This window comes from Zonotrichia leucophrys, chromosome 4, assembly GCF_028769735.1.
Source record: "Zonotrichia leucophrys gambelii isolate GWCS_2022_RI chromosome 4, RI_Zleu_2.0, whole genome shotgun sequence".
In the NCBI taxonomy this organism is placed as follows: domain Eukaryota; kingdom Metazoa; phylum Chordata; class Aves; order Passeriformes; family Passerellidae; genus Zonotrichia; species Zonotrichia leucophrys.
In genome coordinates, this window is record NC_088173.1 from 57882691 (window position 1) to 57906358 (window position 23668).

The 23668-nt window shown below is 37.7% G+C and overlaps 2 protein-coding genes across 3 annotated transcripts in view; one reads left to right on the forward strand and one right to left on the reverse strand.

Moving 5' to 3' along the window:
• The first annotated feature begins 314 nt into the window (after nucleotides 1–314).
• Nucleotides 315–2342, forward strand: MED28 (mediator complex subunit 28). Its single transcript, XM_064711847.1, has 4 exons — nucleotides 315–491; nucleotides 574–640; nucleotides 1452–1564; nucleotides 2008–2342. The coding sequence occupies exons 1-4, from the start codon at nucleotides 342–344 to the stop codon at nucleotides 2203–2205; spliced, it is 528 nt and encodes a 175-aa protein (XP_064567917.1). The 5' UTR covers nucleotides 315–341; the 3' UTR covers nucleotides 2206–2342.
• Nucleotides 2343–3813: 1471 nt separating this feature from the next.
• Nucleotides 3814–23668, reverse strand: part of FAM184B (family with sequence similarity 184 member B) — a 36239-nt gene continuing 16384 nt past the window's right edge. Inside the window, exons 3-12 of one of the 2 annotated variants that reach the window (XM_064711845.1) lie at nucleotides 19141–19251; nucleotides 14595–14807; nucleotides 13235–13388; nucleotides 11991–12103; nucleotides 11403–11587; nucleotides 8519–8665; nucleotides 7059–7176; nucleotides 6770–6874; nucleotides 5916–6118; nucleotides 3814–4562 (exon numbers count right to left, since the gene is read on the reverse strand). In XM_064711845.1, coding sequence (XP_064567915.1) covers nucleotides 4457–4562; nucleotides 5916–6118; nucleotides 6770–6874; nucleotides 7059–7176; nucleotides 8519–8665; nucleotides 11403–11587; nucleotides 11991–12103; nucleotides 13235–13388; nucleotides 14595–14807; nucleotides 19141–19251 — 1455 coding nt within the window. In that variant the 3' untranslated portion in view covers nucleotides 3814–4456. The remainder of the gene's footprint in view (nucleotides 4563–5915; nucleotides 6119–6769; nucleotides 6875–7058; nucleotides 7177–8518; nucleotides 8666–11402; nucleotides 11588–11990; nucleotides 12104–13234; nucleotides 13389–14594; nucleotides 14808–19140; nucleotides 19252–23668) is intronic. The other variant, XM_064711846.1, reaches the window with a different exon arrangement.

The window sequence follows — 23668 nt, forward strand, 5'->3', positions numbered from 1 at the left end:
GGCCATTTCTGGAGTGCCCTGTCCGGTTCTGCGCTGGTCAGTGCAAGAAACACATGGAGCTACAGGAGAGGGCAGTGAGGATGGACGGTGTGGAACATCTCTTATGAGGAGAGACTGCAGGAGCTGGGCCTGTTGAGTCTGGAGAAGTCTAAGAAGGGACCTCGATACATTACAATATCTCTGACAGGTGCCAGGACAATGGTGCCAGACGGTGCCCAGTGACAGTACGAGGAGCGATGCACCGCCCCACACGCCGCGGCCGCCCGACGCTCCGGCCCTCAGCGGGCGGGGCCGCCCGGGCCCGCCCCACTCCCTCCGCATGCGCGGCCGCCGCTCCCGCCATGGCGGGCGCGCTGGGCGGAATGTTCGGCTCCCAGGCGCCGGGGCCGCCGCCGCCGGGCCCTCCCGGCCCGCCCGGCCTCATCCCGCCGCCCGCGGGGCCGCGCAACCCCAACAGCACGCTGGTGGACGAGCTGGAAGCGTCCTTTGAGGTAAGTGGGGGCAGCCGCAGGCGGGCGCTGCCTGCCTGCGCCGGCTCCGCAGCCGCTCAGCGCGGTGCTTCCCTGTCCGCAGGCCTGCTTCGCCTCGCTGGTGAGCCAGGACTACGTGAACGGCACGGACCAGGAGGAGATCCGCACCGGTGAGCCCGGGCGGGAGCAGGGCGCCGCTTGCCGCTGCTGGGAGCGGCGGCTGCAGAGAAGCGGAGCCGGGAATGCCCCGGGTGTGGTGGGAAGGTCGGAGTGTGCCAGGCGTCTCCTGAGGTTGGGTTGGCGTGAAACGCGTTTCGAGCACCAGGGAGGTGATGTGATGCATTGGGAAGCTGAACGAAGCACTTCCAGGGAACGGAAAAGGCCAGGCAGCTCAGCAGCGCTGCTTTAGGGTTTGGGTGACCACCTCCGTGGAGGTGGAATAAATATTGTGTGAACAGGAGTTTAAAAAGTGGGCCTTTAGAAGTGCCGTTGTCCCTGAAAATTTTCTGAAACTTCACTCAAATGGCGTTTCAATGATTTCGGCATAAATGCTTTTCAAAACTCCTTTCTGGTTATTTGATCATATTCATGTGCTGGCATGGAACAACTTTTATTACCAAAATAGTAGTGTGTAGTCAATGAGGGCAGAATATTCTCCTCAATAAATGCATATTTTAGAACTCTACACTGAGCGTGTTGCTTAGGCATGCAACCAGGTTCCATGAATTACGTTATTACTTCTTTTCAGAAATAAAATAAAACATGGGAGGAAGTGTTGCACTTCTAAAATAACTTGTCCATTTGCAAAGCAGTGTCTTATACAAGGACTTACTGGTTTATAAATACATTATTTTAGATAGTCTGATGATTTTCGTTCTAGAAGGTACTGTGAAAAGTGTTTTTAATAGACCACTACCATTACCAGCCTGAAATCCTATTTTTTTGCAAGCTGTTCTTTCAGTACTGTTATTATATGTTTAGGTGTTGATCAGTGCATCCAAAAGTTTTTGGATGTTGCAAGACAAACTGAATGCTTTTTTCTACAAAAAAGACTGCAGCTATCAGTCCAGAAACCAGAACAAGTAATTAAAGAGGTATGTTAATTTACCTATCCTGTGCTAGATCAGATAAGCTATGTACCTTCATCACCATGTTCATAGTTTTGGATTTTTCAACATGATGCTGTACCTTAAGTTGGTAGAACTTGGCTGTTATCATAACTCTCATCATGAACCTGGAGAGGCTGGATACCTGCTATGTGGAGTATTGGAACACAGCTGATAATTCATTGGAAGAGACAAACTAGTTAGTCAGATTTTGCTGGGGATGGTGATCTCTGCAATATGTGACATAGGTGAACGGCACTAGTGCATTCACAGTGCTTTCCCTCTGTATCATTAGACACTTTTCCATTATTCTCTTTTTCCACTGTAAGTTCAGCTTGAAAACTCAAGGTCTAAAAATGTTACATACTCTTTATGTGGGGTGATTATCCTTTTGAATACTATTTACTAATACACCATTTTTTCATCCATAGGATGTTTCAGAATTAAGAAATGAATTGCAGAGAAAAGAAGCATTAATTCAGAAGCATCTGAGTAAGCTGCGACACTGGCAGCAGGTCCTGGAAGACATCAGTGTACAGCACAAAAAGCCTGCAGAAATGCCTCAAGGTCCATTAGCTTACCTAGAACAAGCATCTGCAAACATTCCTGCTCCAATGAAGCAAACATAATCTTCAGTTTTACACAGCTCAATATTTTAAAAGCAATGGTGTTCTCTGTATGCTTTTTGTATAATGTAATTTATACTGCAAATATAGTTAAAACAATTAAGCCAAATAAATTTTCTTGTTTTCTTTTGTTACAGAAATATGGATTGGTTTTATGTTTTAATGGAAAATATTCAGAGTGGCTGTTCAGGGTGCTTTCTGGTAGAAGTGTGTCTCCCAGAATGCATCCTTGTTCCTTCTAGAGAGAGTGGCCCTTGCTTTCCCCTCTTTTTGATATGATCAAAATATTTGCAAAGATTAGTTTTTGATTTTTCTGGAATATTTAAATGTTTTGTGATCCAGTAATTATCCATGAGTACCACTGCAGAAACATTCTTTAAAATTGTCTGTATGTAGGTCTGATCACTTTTTTTTGAAGTGAATTGTCACACTCCATCATACTGGCTCACCTCATGGAAGGGGTCTTGGGATATTCAAATTTGGTTCTTATGGGATGAATTGAAATGGAAAAACACACACAAAAGAGTGGGATATGTAATGCAGGCCTCATGCTACTGATGTTCTGACTCTCAGGCTACTGAAGAGGTGTTCCAAAATACTTACCCCAAAATACAGATCACTCATTGTGGAGGTAGGATCACCACCACTGAGCAGTATACAGAATTAGCTTCTATTGCAGTGCTCTATTTAGTAAGTTAAATGTAGCCGAAAAAGCTTTTGGAGGTAGAAATAGCAAAACACTCCTGTGTATTACTAAGCAACAAATTAAATTCATCCATATAACACTTTTCTACATATACTTATTTAGGGGGGCAGAGTTGAATAATTAATTGTTGTAACCCTGGAAGTAAGAATTGCTAATTGTGTATTGAAATTTCTAGTGTTCTTGGGGCAGCATGGATGAAAAGTAATGAGAACAGCACTGTACATTTCCATCCTCACAGATGCCAAGGTACCCATCAGAGTTTCTGTACGCTATTTAATCTCTTTCTTGATTACAAGTACACAAAGTGCCTTTTTGCCAAATCTACTGCCAAAGTCACTTTTCCAACCAAACAGTTCCTCTTGCAAAAAATACTAGATAGCTGGGATGAAAGCTTTGGCATGTAGAAGTGTTCTGCCCTTCCTTCCACCTTTGCACCACCAGTGAGATGCAGTGGCTGTTTTGTCTGAAATGATTGCATCTGTTGGTGTAGCTCTTGCTGGCTGTTGGATGTGAGCAGAGGTTAAGCTGGAGGTACATCTCTTTGCATGTATAACATTTTTTTAGGTAGCTGGGCCCTGTTAGTTGAAATGAAATGGGGATTCAAAGCAACCGAAGAGAACTGTCCTGTCTTAATAGCAGGCTGCTGGTTGCACATTTTCCTGCCTTTTACACTTCATGGGTTAATAACCCGAGAGTCAACTTCTACATGGGTTCTTTCCTGCCAGCAATGAATTAGCATGATCTGATAAATGTGGTCATTCCCCCACTTGACTTTTATGTGGGCATAAAACTAGTATGGAGTTAAAAGGTACAAGGGTGCAGTTGTCATCACTAGAACTCAGTGTACAAGTCTGACTTCAGCATTAACAGAGAATTCTTTTGAAAAACACAGAAATTGGATCATTTACAAGCTTTAATGTTCATACTTACATATCACCCTAATTTATCAGGCTGATACATATATTGAAATTCAATGGGAATATTACATAGCAAATAGCTATAAATATACAAACAGTTTAAGAAGCAAACCAGAAATTATTTCTGAATCAGCCTGCTATAAACATGTTAGCATATTTTTGAAGGTGTACTACATGCTGTGCAGCTTAAAATTAATTTAACAAAAAGCATTAAAAGCTTTTAAAATTACATTATTATATGAAGAACTTACATAAACAGCTGATGAAGCAAATGTAAATGTACAGACGGAAGATTTTTTTTTTCAGCTGGTGCCAAATTGACAGAACCTTTCAGAGTCCAAATTCCAAATTTAATGAAATAGTGGAGTGATATAGTCTCTTCATTAAAAAGTCTTTTCACATAACTGTATCCAAACTTTTCCTTAATTTTTTATAGAAGTTGTTTAAAAAAAAAAAAGCATTTTCCTGAACTTCATGCCTGTAACTCCATAGTTACTAGATGAAAGAGAATGCAGGTACTTCCTTAATTAGAAATTACTTTTTTTCCTTCCCTTAAAACAACTATTGGATTATCATTCCTAAACAGGAATGACTTTTATAGTAATTCTGAGAAGTATGGCAGTAGTTTGCTTTAAAATGAAAAATACTTAGTAAGCCATTCTTGATGTTGAGGGTCTTGTTTTTGGTCATCTTTGGTTTGTTCATTGTTCGTTTGTTCATATTCATTGCCATGTGTCCTGTGCAAACAAATAAGCATTAGCATCACCAACCTACTTACTTTCAATCCAGCAGCACTGATTGTAACATGAAGAAAAGCATGAAGCCGAGCTTAACAGCTATGCAGAAACATTTGAACATAGTTCTTAACTTGACACTCCCAAAAAATTAAACAAAAGTATGCATCAGGATATGAAGTCTTGAAAATCAGAGAATGGCAGCTGCAATTCACTCTTAAAAATACCAAATACAATTTATGCATTAAAAATGTTGGGTAAAAGTTCTATTTGAAATGGAAAGATCTATCTGAACACTACCTAGGATTCATAATCAATCCTATTACATAGTCCCTGATTTTCCATAATTCAGGATTTTTTTTAACATATGGTAGCAAATAGGACTTAACTTATGATTGACTGATTTAAAAAAATTAAGGGAGCAGCAGCCAAGCTCAGTCTCCTTGCACGTTTGTTTCCCTCTAAAACAGAAATCCCATTTGCCTTGGCAGTCATCTGGGATGACACAGCATGTTTGTATCTTAAAGAAGTGGGAATTGCCGAAGAGGATCTAAGCCTGTGTCCCAGGTTGTTTTTGTTAGCAGTCAGCACCATCTGCCCCCAAGGAAAGAATTCTCTTGCACATAATTTACAGGATAACTAAATCTCCTCCAGGAGATAGCTGAGAAGGCTAGATTTTGCCCTGAAATACAGTGGTAAAGTTTGGGGATTTTTTAACAGTATAGTAGCTACATACATTTTTAACTATTTCTTTAAGAGAGAGTTTATGTTATAAAACACTGAACATCATTTACATAACTCGAAAATTTGAAGAATTTAAGCTCCTCAGAAAGAAAAAAAACAAAAGAAGTTAAGTATCTGCTAATCAGTTTTCAAATCCCTAACCTTTGCTAAATTATCAGCCTAGGTTCATTCAAATACTTCTTAAAATAAAAACATGACATCCACATCTACCAAGTGCAAGGTGAGGCAATAAAAATAAGGAAGACACACATCCTTAACAGAACCATTGAAAGATGCCATGTTAATAATTAATTACATTCTTAGTAAAATACTTGCAGGTCCTTTTGCATTTTTTGTGTGTATGTGTGTGTCTGTGTGTGTGTTTTGTTTGGTTGATCTGCGTTTGGTTTTTTTCTCCTACCAGGAGGGGTTGCAAGCATAAGGTCTGCTGGGTAGGGATTATAGCCCACTTTTGCAGTAAAGTTCTGGATCTGTCTGCAGAAAACCAAACACACAGAGTTCACTGCACAGCAGGAACCTTACATCGTTGTGTATTTCGTGTCAAATGTGTTTGAATTGCCTACAAGATTCTAAATAAGAATTCATTTATCATCATACAAAATGGACAAATACCTTGTGGCAGCAGTGCTGTCTGAGGACTGTGTAGATGGAGAGCCCACCCTGAGGCAGCCAGAACTCCGGTCTAAGCTTGTAGATTTTGTTATTTGAGGAGCACTTCTTTTTGATCTCAAGTCACAGCTCAAAAAGCTCTTTGCGTAGGAAGCTAAATTCGGAACACTGACAACACGACTGGGCACCTCAACCTTTTTCTTCTGCTTTTTATTGCAACAGAAAACTTCATTACATACACATTTTTTACATTTTATTCTATGAAACCTTAACAATACCTCATTCCCAAATACCTTACAAGGAACACCCAGATAGGAAGATTTCTATATTTTTCTATAGGCATTTAAATTAAATTTCCAGGGTATGCTGTATCCATGCATTTTGCCATCCAATTAAAACAACGTGTATTTGACCCTGAAATTTTTGACACATGAAGGTGCTTTCCACCAATTTGACCTCCCTTCTTTCTATGGATATTTGAAGAAATATCATGCAGAGGGGCTGGAATGACAAAGGGCAGATACCAAGCAACGCAAACAGATGCATAATTTGCCTTGATGCATGCAATATCCCAATTAGCACATCCCAAATCTGCAAGCAATTGCCATGCTTATCCCAATGGAAGACTGATGTCAGAGTTCTGTTGTTTTATATTGGCTTAAACACCAGTTATCTGTGTTGCATATATACTTCTAATGACTTTCTCCTATGCTCAACAACTGACTCTAGATTGGCACTGGAAATAATTCTACTGAATGTCATCATAAACCATGGATAGAATTTTTGTTGTCCTGATATGATTCAAATAGTAATAAAATGATCACAATTTGTGATTTTAATTGCATTGTTCATCTTACCTTCATGGAGGGAGTCAGGCATGCTGTATTGGGGTTGAAAGAAAATGACCGATTCCTGTAAGATTCAGTGTTGGCTGCAAGTGAATGCTGACATTTTCTTCCTTCCTGAAGGGAAACAAAGTTACATGTCTGGAAACATGTATTTGTTGGAAGCTGGTATGGAAAGACTCATTTGTCAAAGTATTCCAGAACAGAAAGAAACAACCAGGGTGAAGCAATGTGTGAAACACTGAATAGAGCCTTGCAATAGATTCCAAAAAACATATGTCCATATAAAAAACAGTCTTACCACCAGCTGCTTGATAATCTCTTCTCTCTCACTTAATTTGTCTTGCAGACAGTTTATAAGGTGTGTATCTTCAGGCCTGGACTCCCACTTTTTTGACTTTTCTTCTAATTCTTTAAGTCTGTACCAAAGAAAATACAGACCAGAAAAAAACTTCCTCAGATTAGGTTCAAGAGAAACCTTGGATATACTCTGCCCTATTTTCCAAGCCTAAAATACAGGGACATAGCCAGGCCTTTCCAATAAAACAGGATTTTTATAAAATGGACACCTGTACATGGTTTATGCAGAAGTATAGAATCTTCTGGAGCTCCAAAATAAATTTCCAGGGTTAATCCACAACACCTGTCCAGTGTAAAATCCAGCCCCTTATGTAAAATAGTAACAAGCTTACATATCATATTGCTAGTCTAGTTTCCTAAAGAAAGAAATCAGTGTCAGAGCATCTATACATATCTATAATCATCTATTTGTTCTCTTTTCTGACCCAGTAACCTTGGAATCCTCAGAATTATTCAATTCCTGTAACTTTCATGAAGATAAAGATGGATTTGCATGCTGCTTTAGTAACCCTGCTAAGTCAAAACCTGTAGTCTGAGTTCAGCTTTTTAAATTCCTTAAATTTCCCGGTTTTTATGTGTGGGTAAACATTTTTGAGAGGACCATCCCTGACTCTTATTATCTTGGAGTTATCTCTGAGTTAAAATAAAAAGATGAATCTTTACATCTGAAAGGTTTAAAGGTTAGAGGCCTGCTTACATGCCAAGTCTCTCTTCTGTCCTTCTGCTGCTTCTGAACAGTTGGGATAAGAGAAAAGGAGGAGAGATATATATATAAGGGATTATTTCTGAGGGGACTCAATCTGAAGCACCACAGAACTTCTTAAATCCACAGGGGGCTGCAAACTGCATTTATTTACATGAGCATCTTTTTCCTTGGAAATTTTTAAGGGAGTGAGAATGAGGTTATGAAGTTTTACTTAACGATGCCACTCTGCTGAACAAAATTAAGTACACGATTATGATCAAGGCCTCTGGTGTTATCTGTAACACAGATGATTTTACACTTAATAGAATTTCTAGATCCTACATGCAAGTTTTAATTTAGCTCAGTAAAACTTCATGTACAGTACTTTTGATTAAGCAATATCCAGAATTTATTACAATATGGCTGGGTCTTTTTGGTTTGCAAAGACAATACCTATACACTTCTATTTTGATACATGCAAGTTTTAATTTAGCATTGTAAAACTTCATGTATAGTGCTTTAGATTAAGCAATATCCAGAATTTATTACAAATTGTCTGAATCTTTTGGTTTGCAAAGATACTACCTATGCACTTTTATTTTGATCCTTATAGTATTTTACTTATGATTAATAAAAAACCTGTATATACTAAGGATAATAAATAGAAACAGAACTCATTGCCAGCATGAGCCAGAGTTTATTGTTAAATTACTTACGCAGTTTCTAAGGAGAAAATCTTTGCTTGGAGATGTGCCTGAGTGCTGCTGAAATCAGACACTATGGTTTCAATTTCCTTCCGGTGATCTCCTTTCAGTATGTCCAGTTCTTTTTTATGCTTGATATTGAGGTCTTCTACCAGTAGCCTTTCATTGGTATTAAAATATGTCTGAATTCTCAGGTTTCAATATTAGTTTATTATCATTGATCAAAGCATGCAGTTTTGAGGAGTTTTATTGACTGCAAGGGTAATTAACTGGCCAAAGATCTGGCTTCTGCCTACAGATTTGACATTTTGGTTGCAATCTGAGAAGAAATATTTTAACACTGAGGAAGAGAAAAATTATTTTGAAAAGTACTTTGCCTTCACCCTTCAGAAAATTCAAGGTCTATTCCATATAATTGTGCTATTGATATTGTGTCGAGGGTTAGTTTGTACATCAATCTTAATGACAAAATATGACAACAAAGTACCATAGGAACTCATTTGTATTAAGCAAAATCATGTTGAAATATCTGGCATTTTAACATGAGGCTCTCATGATATATTTCACTACATCATGACACCAGAAACATTTAATACTGCCTATCATCATCCTAAAACCAAAAAAAAAAAATTTAAAAAATTTTTAAAAAACCTCTTTTGTTTCTAGTTTCTCCCCTTGAAATTAGAGCACAGCCATGGAAGTGACTAATTTGGCACTTAGCATAAAATAAGCAGCAGAAGAATAAGGGCAAAAAAGGGAGGAGGGTCCCTTGAAATGAATATTCAGGAGTAGAATATTTTCCTTCAGAAGACCCACTTAGGGACTTGTTTTCTCTTCCCATAAAAACACCTTTGTCTGCTCCTATCCTCATCCTTGTAAAAGCTTTCTGTACTGGAGGTGGAAATCACACAGTTCAAGAGAATGGAAAGAGGAATTATTACTTCAAGCAGATTATGGGTTTCACTTACTCGGCAAGAGTAGGACTAATAATTTTAAGTAATTTGTTATAAAAATTTGTCACATGCAAGTAACAAGCCCCTATCAGTTTTCAAATCAGAAAAGAAACTGGCATAAGACAGGGGCACTGTTGTTAAAAGTAAAAATAGCAATTACTTATATGTACCAATTTAACTACTCCCCTATACAAATTATTAGTCTGGCAAAAAAAAAAAAAAAAAAAAAAACCAAAAAACCCAAACAAACAAAAAAAAAACCCAAAAAAACCCATGAGCTGCAAGTTAGTTGTTCAAGTCTTCCATGGGTTAATTTAAGAGCAGCCTGTATCAGAGGCCTAGGTCCACTCCAGTGCTTTGGTCCTATCTCCAGTTATTTGAAGGATTTCTCCTTATGTAATTTCCATTAATGCTTCCTTCCCAAATGCTTACTGTAGTAGAGCTACACCATTCATTCCCTGTAAAGCAAATCCTCCAGCCCAGCAGCCTTAGCATTTGAGGCCTTTTAGACCTCAGCACTGACACGTGAATAATTCTTCTCTTCATGAACAGAGGCTCTAAATTCCTTCAAGGTAGCTTGAGGGCATTAATGAAACTCTCTGGTTTGCAATTCTCTCTATTGATCTTGCTTCAAAAGCTTGAAATGAAATTCACTTTGAAGTAACTCTCCAAAGAGTGCAATGGCAAAAAAAAAAAAAAGTTACTCATTCTTCAAATATCTACTGACTGGTAGACAGGAATGGAATTACTCTAGCCACTCTGACAGTCTGCAGAGAGACATTCTATCCATTGAATGCTTTTTTCTGGACTATATATGCCATAATTTTAAAGATTCCTTTAAGGGCACACTCTTCAGAAATCCTTTTATATACATGCTTGTGTAGTTAGGGGCATATATCCTGCACCACTGCAAAAATGACTTGAAAGATACCCAGTCAGAACACCAGATCCTTCAGTCTCTCTGCAAAGAGAATGTATTAAGTATGTTCATCCATAAATTTCAAAGGATTCAACACCCATACAAATGCAGTGGGCAGTGAACCCAGTCTTGTCTCCTTTGTAAGTCATGCCAGGGGACGTTTAGGTGGGACAATAGAAAGAATTTCTGCAAAGGAAGGTGATTAGACATTGGAATGGGCTGCCCAGATGTGTTTAAGGAAAGACTGGATGTGGCACCCAGTGCCATGGTCTAGTTGACATGGTGGTCATAGGCTGGACTCAAGGATCTCAGAGGTCTTCTCCAACCTAATTGATCCTGGCATTCTCCACTTTTTCTGAACAGAAATGGGAAGACCCTTTTGCACCATGTGTGCTGAGCCTCTGGCTACCCTAAGACATGGTTTACCTTCTACAAGATGGCCAAGACTCAAGTCACCTTGCCCCTCCTGTGCCCTGACAGCCCCTCACAGTGCCAGGCTCACCATCAGCCCAGGGGCACTGTCAGTATCCACTGGCACTGCCCTTGCTTCCCCTGTGCAAATCTGGCTGCTACAGCCAAAGCAAACTCTTACAGGGAGTATATGGCATTCTCAAACATCCCCTTTGGAATTAACAGTCCATTGGTTTCAGCTACAGAGTATGTATAAAAACCTGATATTTACTCAGAAATGTCTATATTCCTTTTAATAGCTCTTTGGTGAGTTTGGGATTTGTCTCCCAGTGCCTTTGAAAGGCTGACATCATGCACATTTTCTCAGGTCACTCCTGGGGGGATACACTAGACATACTTTTCTGTAACATATAATGAACAATTAGTTCAAATGCATCTATTATGGCTGGAGGAAAATGTGAAATGAATTACTGCTTTTGCAAAATTCCTAGCTTCTAAAATTAGTACTTTAGGAAGGAAAGATTCTGACATGCATCACGCTTAGAATACCACTCACTCTGGCATAATTATTGAATCTCTAGACAGCACTGCCAAGTGTGAATTCAAGGCAAACCTTCTATGCTGTTTATCTCTATCCTGAAGCTGTGCAGCTTCTTGCTTCTGTGTCTCCAACTCAGCACTGAGCAGCTCCATTGTGTCCTTCAAAAGTAAATTCTCTCTCTTGAGTTCAGAAATTTCACTCTGACATTTTTCCAGTTCATCATGAAGAGATCTGATCTGGCTTTGGCTACTTCCTTCCTAAGAAAAAGGCCAAATTTAGTTATTCACAGCCTCTTACTTTTAATGTTAACATCTTCCTGGATTTGCATGCATTGCATTTTTGTGATCTGATTTTTCAATTATATGTGCAAGACAAAATCAGGGATCAAAAGTTTCTGAATATAATCTATAGTCTCTACACAATTTATTTTATTGTAACATTCTTTCATTTACTTCTTTTGTAGATTCTGATCTTTAATTGGAAAGAAAAAACCTGCCCACCGGGAAAAAATTACAAACAGTTAAAGTGAGACCTAAAGGCAGAAAACTCATTGCATTTCTGGAAGAGACCGTATACTTTTATTATCACTGGAGAGAGAAATTTGATATTATTGCTTTTGCTGAACCCAACACAGCAATGAAGTACAAACTGGTCCCTTGCCTGTTGCTTCTTCAGTGTCCTCACACTCCTCAGCTCCATTTGTAGTTCTTCTATTTGCTTCTTTAGGTTTGTGCATGATGTCTGCTGCTCAGAGAGTTCCATCCTTAGAGATCCTAGTAACAATCAGACAGTCATTTAGGCAGTCAGAGGCCAGCTGGATGGGGAAGGCAGATACAGGGAATGTAGATGAAAACATTAATTCATTATATTTTGCTTTGTTCCTCAACTCCTTCCCCATTAAGCATAATGGCCTCCTACTACTAGAGAGGTAACTCAGCTGAGTAATAATAAGGTGATATGGAGCTACAAAAGCAATAAGTCCACATCAGACTCAGAGAGATAATTCTGTGGCAGTTGTATTGCAGATCACATTATCACCATTGTTTCTTCTAATCTTGAACTTTACTGTTAATTCAGCTGGTGTTCTACAGAGGGCCACAGGGCAGAGTGAGGAAAGCTCTGGTTGTGTTAGAGAAGTACAATGCTTATGCAAGCTCGTCTGTCATATACTGCAACTTTCGGGAATTTTAGGTACAAATTTTTCAAGTACAAGAAGAAAAAGGTTTTTATCTCTGTTGTCTCCCTACAATCTTTCTTGAAGAAGAGAATCTATCTATCTATTTAAAGTCTAAACTTCAGAAAGCAAGACATCTTTCGAGAAAATTTTAATTACTAGTGGAAAAAATCCAAGAATAAAATTCAGTTTGTATGTAAAATACTTTCAAATTGTTCTTTATTTAATTAAAAAACATTTTATAGATGAGCTTTAATAACCTGAGATTAAACCTGAAGATATTACACATCTTGCTAGTGCAGTGTTCTGTTGAGTTCTAAACAGTTTTGGGCACTTTTGAAACTGACTAAACAGCACATAGGGAGCAACTCATCTCCACTGCTGAACTCAATAGAGCAGACTTGAAGCACATATAAAAATTCAATATAGAAAAAGAAGAGTAAAGTCATATGAACTAATAATTTTCCAATCTAATATGCCTGATAATGCATACTTGAACGCTGTACACCATACTACGCTCTCTGCAACATTTTGCTGCTGACAATTGAGAGCTTGGTTAACAAAGAATATTAAGACTATATTGTTGAAATTGAAGGGTATGACAAAAGAGATTAACAAAGATCTGAGTTCCCAGAAAATGGGAAAGAAATGAATGGGAAATGAAAGTCAGTGGCTCTCAGCATATATATAATCAAGCAATAGGAACTGTGCATGACATGAGACACTATACCTAGCAAGAGGGCTTGCTGCTTTTGTATCTGCTCAAGTTCATCATGTAATTCTTTCTTTGCTTTCTCTTCCAAGGTTTGTATTTCCAGCCTATGAGACTGATGTTGGATCTTGAAAGTCTCATTAAATTCCTTTTTCAAACGTTCTTCTGCCTCCTGTAAGCAAAAGTTCCCCCAAAAACAAAGTAGTTGGAGCCTGTTTATCAGCTTGTTGTTTTACTTGTAATGCTAGGATGAATGTGGCCTTTCATTGTGGAACTTAAATTTTCATCACCACTTTACAAGACATTTTATCAATGCAAGCATAAAAATGAGCTGAAGTTAAAAAGTAACACTTAATAGGTACAAGATAAATTATCAGTGTATCACCTCAGATTTTTTGAGCAGGATAAAATAACACGGATATCTTTGCACTATTTGACATTAGAAAGAAAGGGTTTTTTTCATCATACAAAGGCCCCAGATTTGACCTGTTTGTCATTACTTATCACAATGTGTTAGACAAAGGCCTCTGTCTTTCCTTGAATCACTCTTGGGTCATGCTTCCACTGTCATTAGAAGTACTGCTGGTACACTGCAAGGGATGGAGCAGCTGCTCTGTAGTGGCTCTGAAAGCAAGCTCCTGTCCTCAGTTTTATTCTTACCAACTCACTGCCTTCAGCTTGGTTTTGTCAAAACTGGAATTTTATTTGGAATATATAAACAGGATATTAAATTCTACTTACAGTAGTTTTATTACCTAGGTTTTATAAAGTTCTCTAAGCTGTGGGAACCAACAGGGACATCTGAACTCCATGTCACAATCACATGTACATTTTTCAAGTTGATTTTTTCTTGGACAGCAACAGTATTTAGAGCTTCACTATATTGCATTAACATTTTGTCACTGAAATCAATTCACTTGAACCTTTAAAAGCCTTGGCTATCACTTACGGAATTGATTTCTTGAAGGTATATAAGGCAATACACATCACTATATGTGTCTATTATACTTCTTAAGTATTTATGTATAAATTAATAATGGATGAAACATAATAAAACTGAGTCCTGTTATTAATACTCGCAGGAATTCCCTTGTATTTCTGAAGTAGGTGCACAGATAAAGGAGCTTATATTCATGGCAGCCTAACTGTAGGATATATTATATTCACACTGTGGTCTAAGTTAAAATGTTAAAATTATTAAAAAACAGAACAAAAGTCCCATGATGAGGAAGTTTCAAAATCCCAGAATAATTTATTATGTGCAACAATAGCAACCCGTCATTAAGCTAATTGGAGGTAACTGAGCTTTGGCTCTCCCCTAGATGGTTTATCCCATAAATATATATATATTTTTAACATTAGTATGTAGTAAACTGACCTTGAGTTCCTGATTCTTGCTTTTCTCCAACATTTTTAAGACTTTTTGATGTGATGCCTCCAACTGCAATTTAACATTTTGGTTTTCTTTAATGGTGTTTTGAAGATCCTGCAAAAGCTTCTCTTTTTCTTTGTTGGACTGTAGATTATGTTTCTTCAGTGACTCCTTGAAATTATTTGCTTGTTGTTCTAATATTTGCTTCAGCTGAGCCACCTTCCAGAAAAGTAAATCAGCAGGACAGGATTAATAGCTGCATTCACAATGGAGAGGAATTATGTAAAGTTGAATACACTTTATGAGCTTGTCTTGCTCTATGAAAAATTAGCAAGATGCTTGTTTAGTGCAAGAAAATAACACTTTTTTCAGTGAAGAATGACAACCTTTTTGCATACACTGTCTGTTGCTCATCAAGTACTTTTTAAGAATTTCAGATCATCTTCATCTCATATGTGCAATCCACAGATCAATTTGCACAATAATATGGCAGAAACCAGAAGGCAGGCCCAAGACTCTGCTGAAGCTATCCAACAAAACTGATATATTTAATTTGAAGCAGCACCTAGCTTCACCTGCCTCAGACTGAGTTTAAGTTCACTATTCTTCCAGTTTTTTCTTGGCTTCTTCCACTGTGTCATCAAATGAAACCAATTTCCCTGATCAAACTAGTGAAGAGTAATTGCCAAATACTATTTGTAATGAAAAACATTAATTGCCTTTAATATATCTATGTACTGGGATCTGTCTGTAGCCTGGATACACTCCAAGAATAGGCAGATGCCAAAGCCACTTGCCAAGCATACTTTTGCTTCAAGAGATGATGAAATTTCTTTTATTACTTTTTAAAGAAATATGTGGTAAATCATAAGATTTAATCAAGGGAGCACTTTGGTTTCTGGCTACAGGCAAAAAAAACCCTACTTTGTCTTCACACCTATTGAACTCAAGCCAATATTTTCCTGTATAAAGAAAAGAAACACTGCAGTTTTTAGGTACTGCAGTTCCTCATAAAACTAACCTCTGATGTGAAAGACCTAATGCTGTACAATGCCTCTTATCAGCTGACACAATATGCATTAGCATCACTACACCCAAGCATGCATTTTTTATGGGCTTCCTGGAAATAAAGAGACTGAAAAAAATGTGTCAGAAAAATAGGCTGTGTATTTTATAATAGAAAAATCTGAAAGAGTAAAAATGTTACTTGGAATACTTCTTAAGCAAATTAGTAATCTAGGCAGGAAAGATGAATAGAAGCCGATATAAACTTAATCTGTGGTCACAACATTATAAACTTCCCCAACTCTTCAGAGACAATTATTGGCCCAAAGAACTTCTAACATGAAACAAGAGATCATACTAACTAGAAATAGGCTGAGCTGGGAACACAGTGTAGTAAGAAATCATATGGAAAAGTAGTTTTAAAACCATTGTTTTTCAGTGATTAAGGGGAAAATCCTACAGAGAGGTATCAGACATCCAAACATGTTCTTTCTCATGAATCCTGGTGCTTCTAACATATTAGAAGTTAAGAAACCAACATTTCCATCCCATCAGGTTTCCTCCTCCTCTTTTGCAATTAAAGAAGTTTTCAAATCCACCAGTGAAAATCTTCTCTGGAGTGTTTTGCAGCGCCCAAGTAATTTTTTGCACTTCCTGACTTCTAAACAGATAGCCAGACCCTCAATTTGCTGAAGTTGGTAAAGCAGCATTTAAGCCAATGAAACTGGCAACTCACATCAGTCCAGAATCTATTTGGATGTTTTCATTATTAACAAAGCAGCAACACTCTGGAATTTTGTTTTATAATGTCCTCCTGCTGCAAAACAAAAGTTCTTGAAAAAACTGTACTTTAATTCCATTACAAATTCACTTTTATCTACCAGAATTGCACAAAGTGATCTCAGAGATGCAAACATTACCTAACATAACATAAACAGTAATATGGCATAAGAAGTAAAAACAAAATAAATTGTATTTTACTGGTTTTTTTAGGTTTATTTCAGAGTTACTTCAATTAAGTTCTCAGTAAACAATATTCCTAAACTTGTGGCAATTCCTGACCTGAGGAATTTCTGACTGTGTTCTTTGGCTGCTATTTGGTGGAATCTTCAAGATCCATAAAAACTCTGGGTGTTGCTGTGCTGTACATTGTACAAAGATATATCAAGACAAGCTGATGTTTGTACTGTCATTTTATGCATCTTCTAATTCCAGAATAGAACAGAATCTTAGAATATTTGGAGCTGGAAGGGACCCACAGGGGTCATAGAAGTCCAACTCCTGGCTCTGCACAGCCCCATCCCCAGGAGTCACACCATGCCTGAGAGCATTGCCCAAACACTCCTTGAATTCTGCAAGGTTTGATGCTGTGATCACTTCACTGGAGAGCCTGTTCCAGTGCCCAACCACCCTCTAGGAGAAAAACCTGTCTCTAATATCCAACCTAAATCTCCCCTGAGAGCTTCAGGCCATTTCCCCTGGGTCTTGTCACTGGTCACCAGAGAGAAGAAATCAGTGTCTGCCCCTCCTCTTCCCTCATAAGGAAGCTCTGGACTGCAGTGAGGCCTCCCCTCAGCCTCCTCTTCTCCAGGCTGAACAGACCAAGTGACCTCAGCTGCTCCTTATACAGCTTTTCCTCAAGATCCTTCACCAGCCCTGTAGTCATCCTTTGGACACTCTCTGATAGCTTCATATTTTTCTTATATTGTGGCACCAAGATCCTTTAACACATGCTGAAGAGATCCTGTAGTTCAAAACCAAGGAACTGGAGGGCCCTAATGAATTAGCATTCAACCCACACAGGATCTCACATCTTTCCTTCCAAATGACCAAACAGATAGAAGTTTGATTTCTTTATCCATAAAAATCTTATTAGTACAGAAATACTGACACTTTGAAGTGCAACCCCAGAGAGATGAAATTATCATTCTTCTGTCTACTCTGCACAGTGCTCCAGCTATGTCAGGCCAACCAAAACCAGGTCTTAGGCAGCCAAGGAAGCTATTTTTAGGTCTGAAATTGTATCCAGGTTAGAACTGGATTAGTAACAGCACATTGCCTAACCTTTGAGGCGGAAGCTCTGGGCTGAGCCATTGTGAAGGTTTCCAGATGGGAAACATGCCCTCACTGAAACATAACATTATATAGTGAATGGTGCTTTCTTGGCTGTGAATATTCATGTACCTATAGCAGGAAATTATTACAAGTTGAAATGACTTCACTACCCTAGCAATATTGCCAAGTAATTAGTTCAGAAAGTAACTTCTGGAGTAATCAAGAAAAATGCAAAATTTCTCTTCAAATGGAGCATTTGCTCCTTTTTCAGAGCAGTCAGATTCTAAGATACAATAAAATGTTTTTTAGTGTATCTGTTCATATTTACCATGGCTCTGTGGACATAACATATGGCATGCTATGTACTATTTAATACTATTTATGCTTATAGTTGCAATAATTTTCCACCACTCTTTGCTAATTTACCATGATCTTGTGATGCAAGTGGATAAGCAGTTAGAAAACATAAGTTTCCTTCATATTTTACTGTCCTGAACATTTCAAGAAAAGTAATTTGATTACCCACAACCTTATTTTTTGCATCTGCAAAACTTGAGGAATAAACCAGAATGTCATAAACCTTTCACTCTGAATAGGCCAACATAGGTTGGATTGACCCAAAAATCTCTCAGAGAAGATTCTGTAGGAAACAGTGGCATGCAGAAATGTGCAACGAAACTTAAAAGCCAGAAATTTCAGAACATTGAACTACACTTAAATTCTATATTTGTAAGACTGGGAAATAGACAGACTGTCAGAATGCCACTGTTTGATAACAGAATGTATAAATATGTTTTGGAGGAGAAATGAAAAAGAAACACCCATGCTGCACTCATAACTAGTACAGCTAATGTAGCACAGATGGGAGAAAAACCAGGTGTGGCTTACCCGAAATGAGCACAGCCCATGGCCTGGTTGCTGGAACATGCACACCAAGGGGCAGTAATGGCATGTGGGAAGGTGGAGGCAGGAAAGGGAGGACAGGGTTTTGCTTAGCCTCCTCATGACCCTATCTGTCCTTTCTCTGTCTTTAACCACTCAGCAAGAGCTTATTGTGACCACTGAGAGGCTAGAAATGTCAACTGAAGATCTATGTCTTCATTTTTTGCAGAGCTGTTGCCACACAAACTCCCACTGAACTTGAGGGAAGTGAAACTAGTTAGAATCTGTGACGATACATCTCTATGAATTACAAAAAAATCAGGAAGTTAGCAGGAGTTGTAAGGAAGATTCTTATCTCACTTTATCCTGTAAACAAACAAACAATCAGAGTCACTCTGCAACCTTGATACGGCCAAACTCCTCACCTTAGAACATCTGCACAGTGTAATATGTGAAATATTTAGAAGTTGTTATTTCTATCTGGAGTCCTTACATATTTTATTGAGTGATAGACACAACAAATATTATTAAAATCTAATCCAGAATCTCACAGATGGGAGGAAAAACAAAGAGACTTTTTATTACTGCATTACATTTATGCCCAGTTTACCTCCAGTGAAGAGTTTTGAAGTTTCCCAGTAAGAACTTCTTTCTCTTTCTCTAGTTGCTTTAGTTCACACTCAGATTTTCTTTTAAATTCATCTAGCTGTGTCTGGAGCTCCTAAAAAAAAAAAAATAAAAGAAGAAAAGACAAGAGCATGCAATAGATGGGACAAAACATGCAGCATGAAAAAGAACACTCTTCTACATTAACCTAGATAATACAGCAGTGTGCACAACGGTACATGCTACAGTCAATTAATGTCAGTTGTGTTATTTAATTTAAAATATATAAAGAGTTTGGTTTGCTTCTTTCTAATATTACTGTGAGACAATACAGCTCACATCATCCTAATCTTTTACTGAAAGCTTCCCTAAGGTGTAAAACTGTACAGCATGAAGAGTCAGTCTGTTTTGCCTAGAGTGGTGTTAATCTTCAAAAATAATTTAGTATGCAAGAGTCACCCACAAGACCTGAAAAACTGTAACTATACATTGGCCAAATAAATAACAAGATGACTAATGGGCAATTAGTGCAAAGAGAATCAATAGGAAGCAATATCTGACAGCATCCATAAAGAAAAAAATGGTGAGGAAGTAAAAATTTAAAAAAAAAAAAAAAAAAGAGGATTATATAATCACCATGTTGCTGGAAATAGTTAAAAAAATCAATGAGAGCATTAGTTGCAAGACAGTGACCAAGAGCTTGTAGCAATTGTTTGTAGTAAGTGGTAGCAATTACTTGTAGAAAGACTGAATGTGCAACCTCTAGAAACTTCCTGAAGTGATACACACAACAAATTCATTAGTGTACTTTCTCTTCCTATTTGTGCAAATTTGCTAACTCAAAAAACATTCTACAGTGTCTTCATGCACTACAAATGAAGGAAACAGAAAAAGAAATAACTACTTAACACCTCCTCCATCCTGTACAGCTCCTTCTCACACACCTCTGTGTAAAACCTAGGTAGCAATTAAAGGATGGAATTAAACAGATACATGAATATTGCAAGGGAGGAATTAGCTTTAGTTTTGCCTGTACAAAAAGGAGCAGATGTGTCTTTTTGATTAGAATGTGAAGATCAGGTGCAACATTCCCACTTCAACTCTGTCAACTGACTTTCTTCTCTGTATCCTAATTTTTCTATCTGGAAAAATAGATACAACACTTCCTTAACAGCTGTTACAGGACTTAGTTGAATAAGAGGATATAAACAGCATCAATAATGAAAAAAAATTGTAATTTTGTTTGTTTTACTAACTCAATATTTTCCTGATTAAATTAATATGATTATCTAAGAAGATATTATTATAAGTAATAATATTTATTGTCTATAAAAGATAAATGTCTACTAGTAGGCCTTTTTTCTTAAGTATGAAGTGTTTGATACTTAAATTAAATCTGACTCACATGAAGAGCTTCAGCCTGGCATAATTTTAAGAATACATGTACAAGCTAATAATAAGTAGAATACACTATATAAAAGGCAAAGCAATTTCCATGAGGCTTCACTAGTTTAACTGTACCTTGAAGAATTGCATCTTCAGATACTGATCAAAAGTGAGCCATTCCACAAGCAGATAAAATAATTTACTCGCCCGGGTTCAATTTTGAGAAATAAGATTGTATAAATGTATAAACTCCAGCAGTTTCATGGACATTAATTCTTTGGGCAAGCACTAAATACAATTCCTAGTCTCCAAGACTGGGCAGGTACTATGCAGCTCAACATTTAGGGACAGCAGCTGCTCAAGTAAACACTGAACTCAGAAAGTTATAGCAGTGTTAACTACAGAAAATGGGTAGAAGTTCATTCTTAGCACCAAGAAGGATCTGAAAACCACTTGACCAGTAGTCTTATTGTCCCATTCTACAAACTGCTGAAATTAACCTTCTTTTTCTGTCTAGAAGACCTTTGATGAACATCAAAGTCCATTAGGAGTCAGAACCTAACTTCCCCCTTAGCTTATGCTCAAATTTGGCAAATCACAGACAAGCACTGACTTGTGAGCTCCACGAATCATTAAAACATATGTTTCAAAGTTATCCTCCCTTTGAACAGAATTCAGCTCACACTTAGGTTCCTACTGCACAAAAACATTAGAGACTGCAAATTTCCTAAAGCCAAAAGATTCAGTCACAGACAGCAGCTCTGATGAAAGTGAAATTCTCTGAAGAATCTCTTAAGTCAACTGCTGCTAATGCATATCAACAACAAAAAATAACAGCTTCCCCACTTAAAACACACTGAAAAAAAGGTATTGCTCAGGTAAGCTGTTTGGATCTGCAAGAAGATGAGCCTTCTTTCTGACTAAAGTTAAACAGAGACACACACATATATATATATATATATGTATGTTTGTATGCATGCACTGTAAATAGTTGCAATTTCACTGGTAGCACATGCACTCTGAATTAATTTAACAACACTTTGCAGAACTAGATCCTCTGCCTAATTAATGCAAAATTCTGATTAAATAAATTTATCTGAGTGTTTCACAGCAGCAGTTCATGAAAATTTAACTCAGGAATTGGAACAACATGCCCAATACAATCTTCTTCAGGAAGAATCTTCTATAAAACACTCCAACTGCCACATGCAAAAAAATGCAAGGATAAGGATTGCTAAGAAGGCCAGTTATCCCATCAAGGATAAATTCACCTGTCTTCGGAGCTTTTCACAGAAATAAATCAGTCTGACCTTTTTTTTTTTCCTTTTTCTGATTTTTTTTCTGTAGCAAGAAAATCCTGGCATTTTATGTTAATTCAAAGTGCCTACAGTGAGCATAATTCAAATGATGTTGCTGTGACCAATAAGATTAAAACCAGATGAATTAAAGCATCTATAAATAGAAGAAATTCCTACCTTCTGTTTTTTTGTTTTTTTCAGATTCCATGAAGTTTTAGACTGGCCTGATTTCCTTTGTAGTCTTTATTACATGATCTACCATTCCTTTTACCAGCTATTCCTTCAGAAAAATCTTTTCCTTATAGGATTTATGCTTGATTTTGCAAAGAAGGTTCTCTCTTTTATTCATACCCTCCTTGTAAACTGCTACAGTTTCCATAGCCTATAAAACACACTAGATATATTGTACAAAAAACCCCCCAGGGTAGAACTCTGGGATCACAGTAGCCTATTTTGTAGTGAAAATGCTATTTAGGTGGCAATACTCCATTGAAAAATATTAGCTTTATTTTAGTTAAAAATGTAGAACTGTACTGATTCAAGATGGTAAGCCTTTTCTGCAGTCTAGGAATGATTGGGGATTTTTTGCTGTTCTAGTTTGAGCTTGGGTGTGTAACTCACTTCCAACCATGCAGGCTCCCTCAAGGACATCCTTAGTCCTGTGAAAAAGTACAGTAGATGATTTGCTGACTGTGATGCCAAGTCTAATTTTCCTAAATGGTAGCTTAACAATAGTTAAAGAGAACTAAAAAGTGTAGAAAAGATTCAGGGCTGAACAGTTGCTGAAGGGGAGATATTGTACAGAGGGTACTCTCAGGATACACACATTGCTCATTTTACTGAGTTTATTCCTGCTATCATTTCTGCACAGCTTTTCAGAATAATCATTTCATATATTTAAAAATAAATAAATCAGTATTCCAGCTTGACCTCAGCAGAGATAGTCTGCCTTAGACGTTGTTCTCTTTAAGGGTTTGGTTACAGAAGCAGCTGAACACTATGCCCTGGTCTAGCCCAAGGACTCCTTTGCTGTCTTTGCAGGAGCTCAGGTGCTTCAGGTTATGAACACAAGTCAATGTTCCACTGAATGAGCTCAGGGATCTGGGAATCTCACAGGATAGACTCCTGTACAATAAAGCCATCAATTGTAAAAAACCCTACATTGATTTCTGTACTTTTGGTATGCCATGTCTTTGAATATTTGAGAGCAAATCACCTGTTAAAGCTCTTGCACATCTTCAGAGTTGCTCTTTTCCTGACTCTCTTTGGTACAAGTCATTTGCTACAGCTGCGTTATTTGATGTTTCCGTTCATCTACTTTTTTAACAGCTTTGCTTTGGGAATTCAATACAGCTTCCATATCTTCTGTGGTACCAAAATTTACATTTCAAGTAGCATAAATAACTTGCAGAATTTCCAATATCAGTGACTACTAACATGGGAAATACTTTAGAATGACATTAATGAGCATCTTACCTGCTTTATGCAGGATTTCCTTTTCTTGATGTGAATTTCTCTCTTTGACTACACTTAGATCTTCTTCCTCATTTTTCACTATACATTTTGATCCCAGAATTTCTTGCTGTGTTCACTTAAGCTACACTTCCAAATCCTAAAATATGCATGACATTACTTTCATGTTTATTACATATGTAATTCTCTTGTAATAAGAAATAAATGGTCATTTTCTCTCCTGGTGTTCCACGATATAAATCACCTACAGAGCTGATTTAAATGGGTTTTTTTTTTTTTTTTTTGCTCTTCTATACCCTTAAACTGTCTCTGCTGCCAGAATATTTGTACTGTGGAGCCCTTCCCTCACATATAGTTGGCATCATTGTAAAATGA

What these genes read in the sequence shown, in the direction of transcription:
- MED28 (XM_064711847.1), top strand. Translation starts at nt 342, where the DNA reads ATGGCGGGCGCGCTGGGCGGAATGTTCGGCTCCCAGGCGCCGGGGCCG. An exon ending in AGCTGGAAGCGTCCTTTGAG is followed by an intron (nt 492 to 573) that starts GTAAGTGGGGGC and finishes CCCTGTCCGCAG; the next exon opens with GCCTGCTTCGCCTCGCTGGT. An exon ending in CCAGGAGGAGATCCGCACCG is followed by an intron (nt 641 to 1,451) that starts GTGAGCCCGGGC and finishes TTATATGTTTAG; the next exon opens with GTGTTGATCAGTGCATCCAA.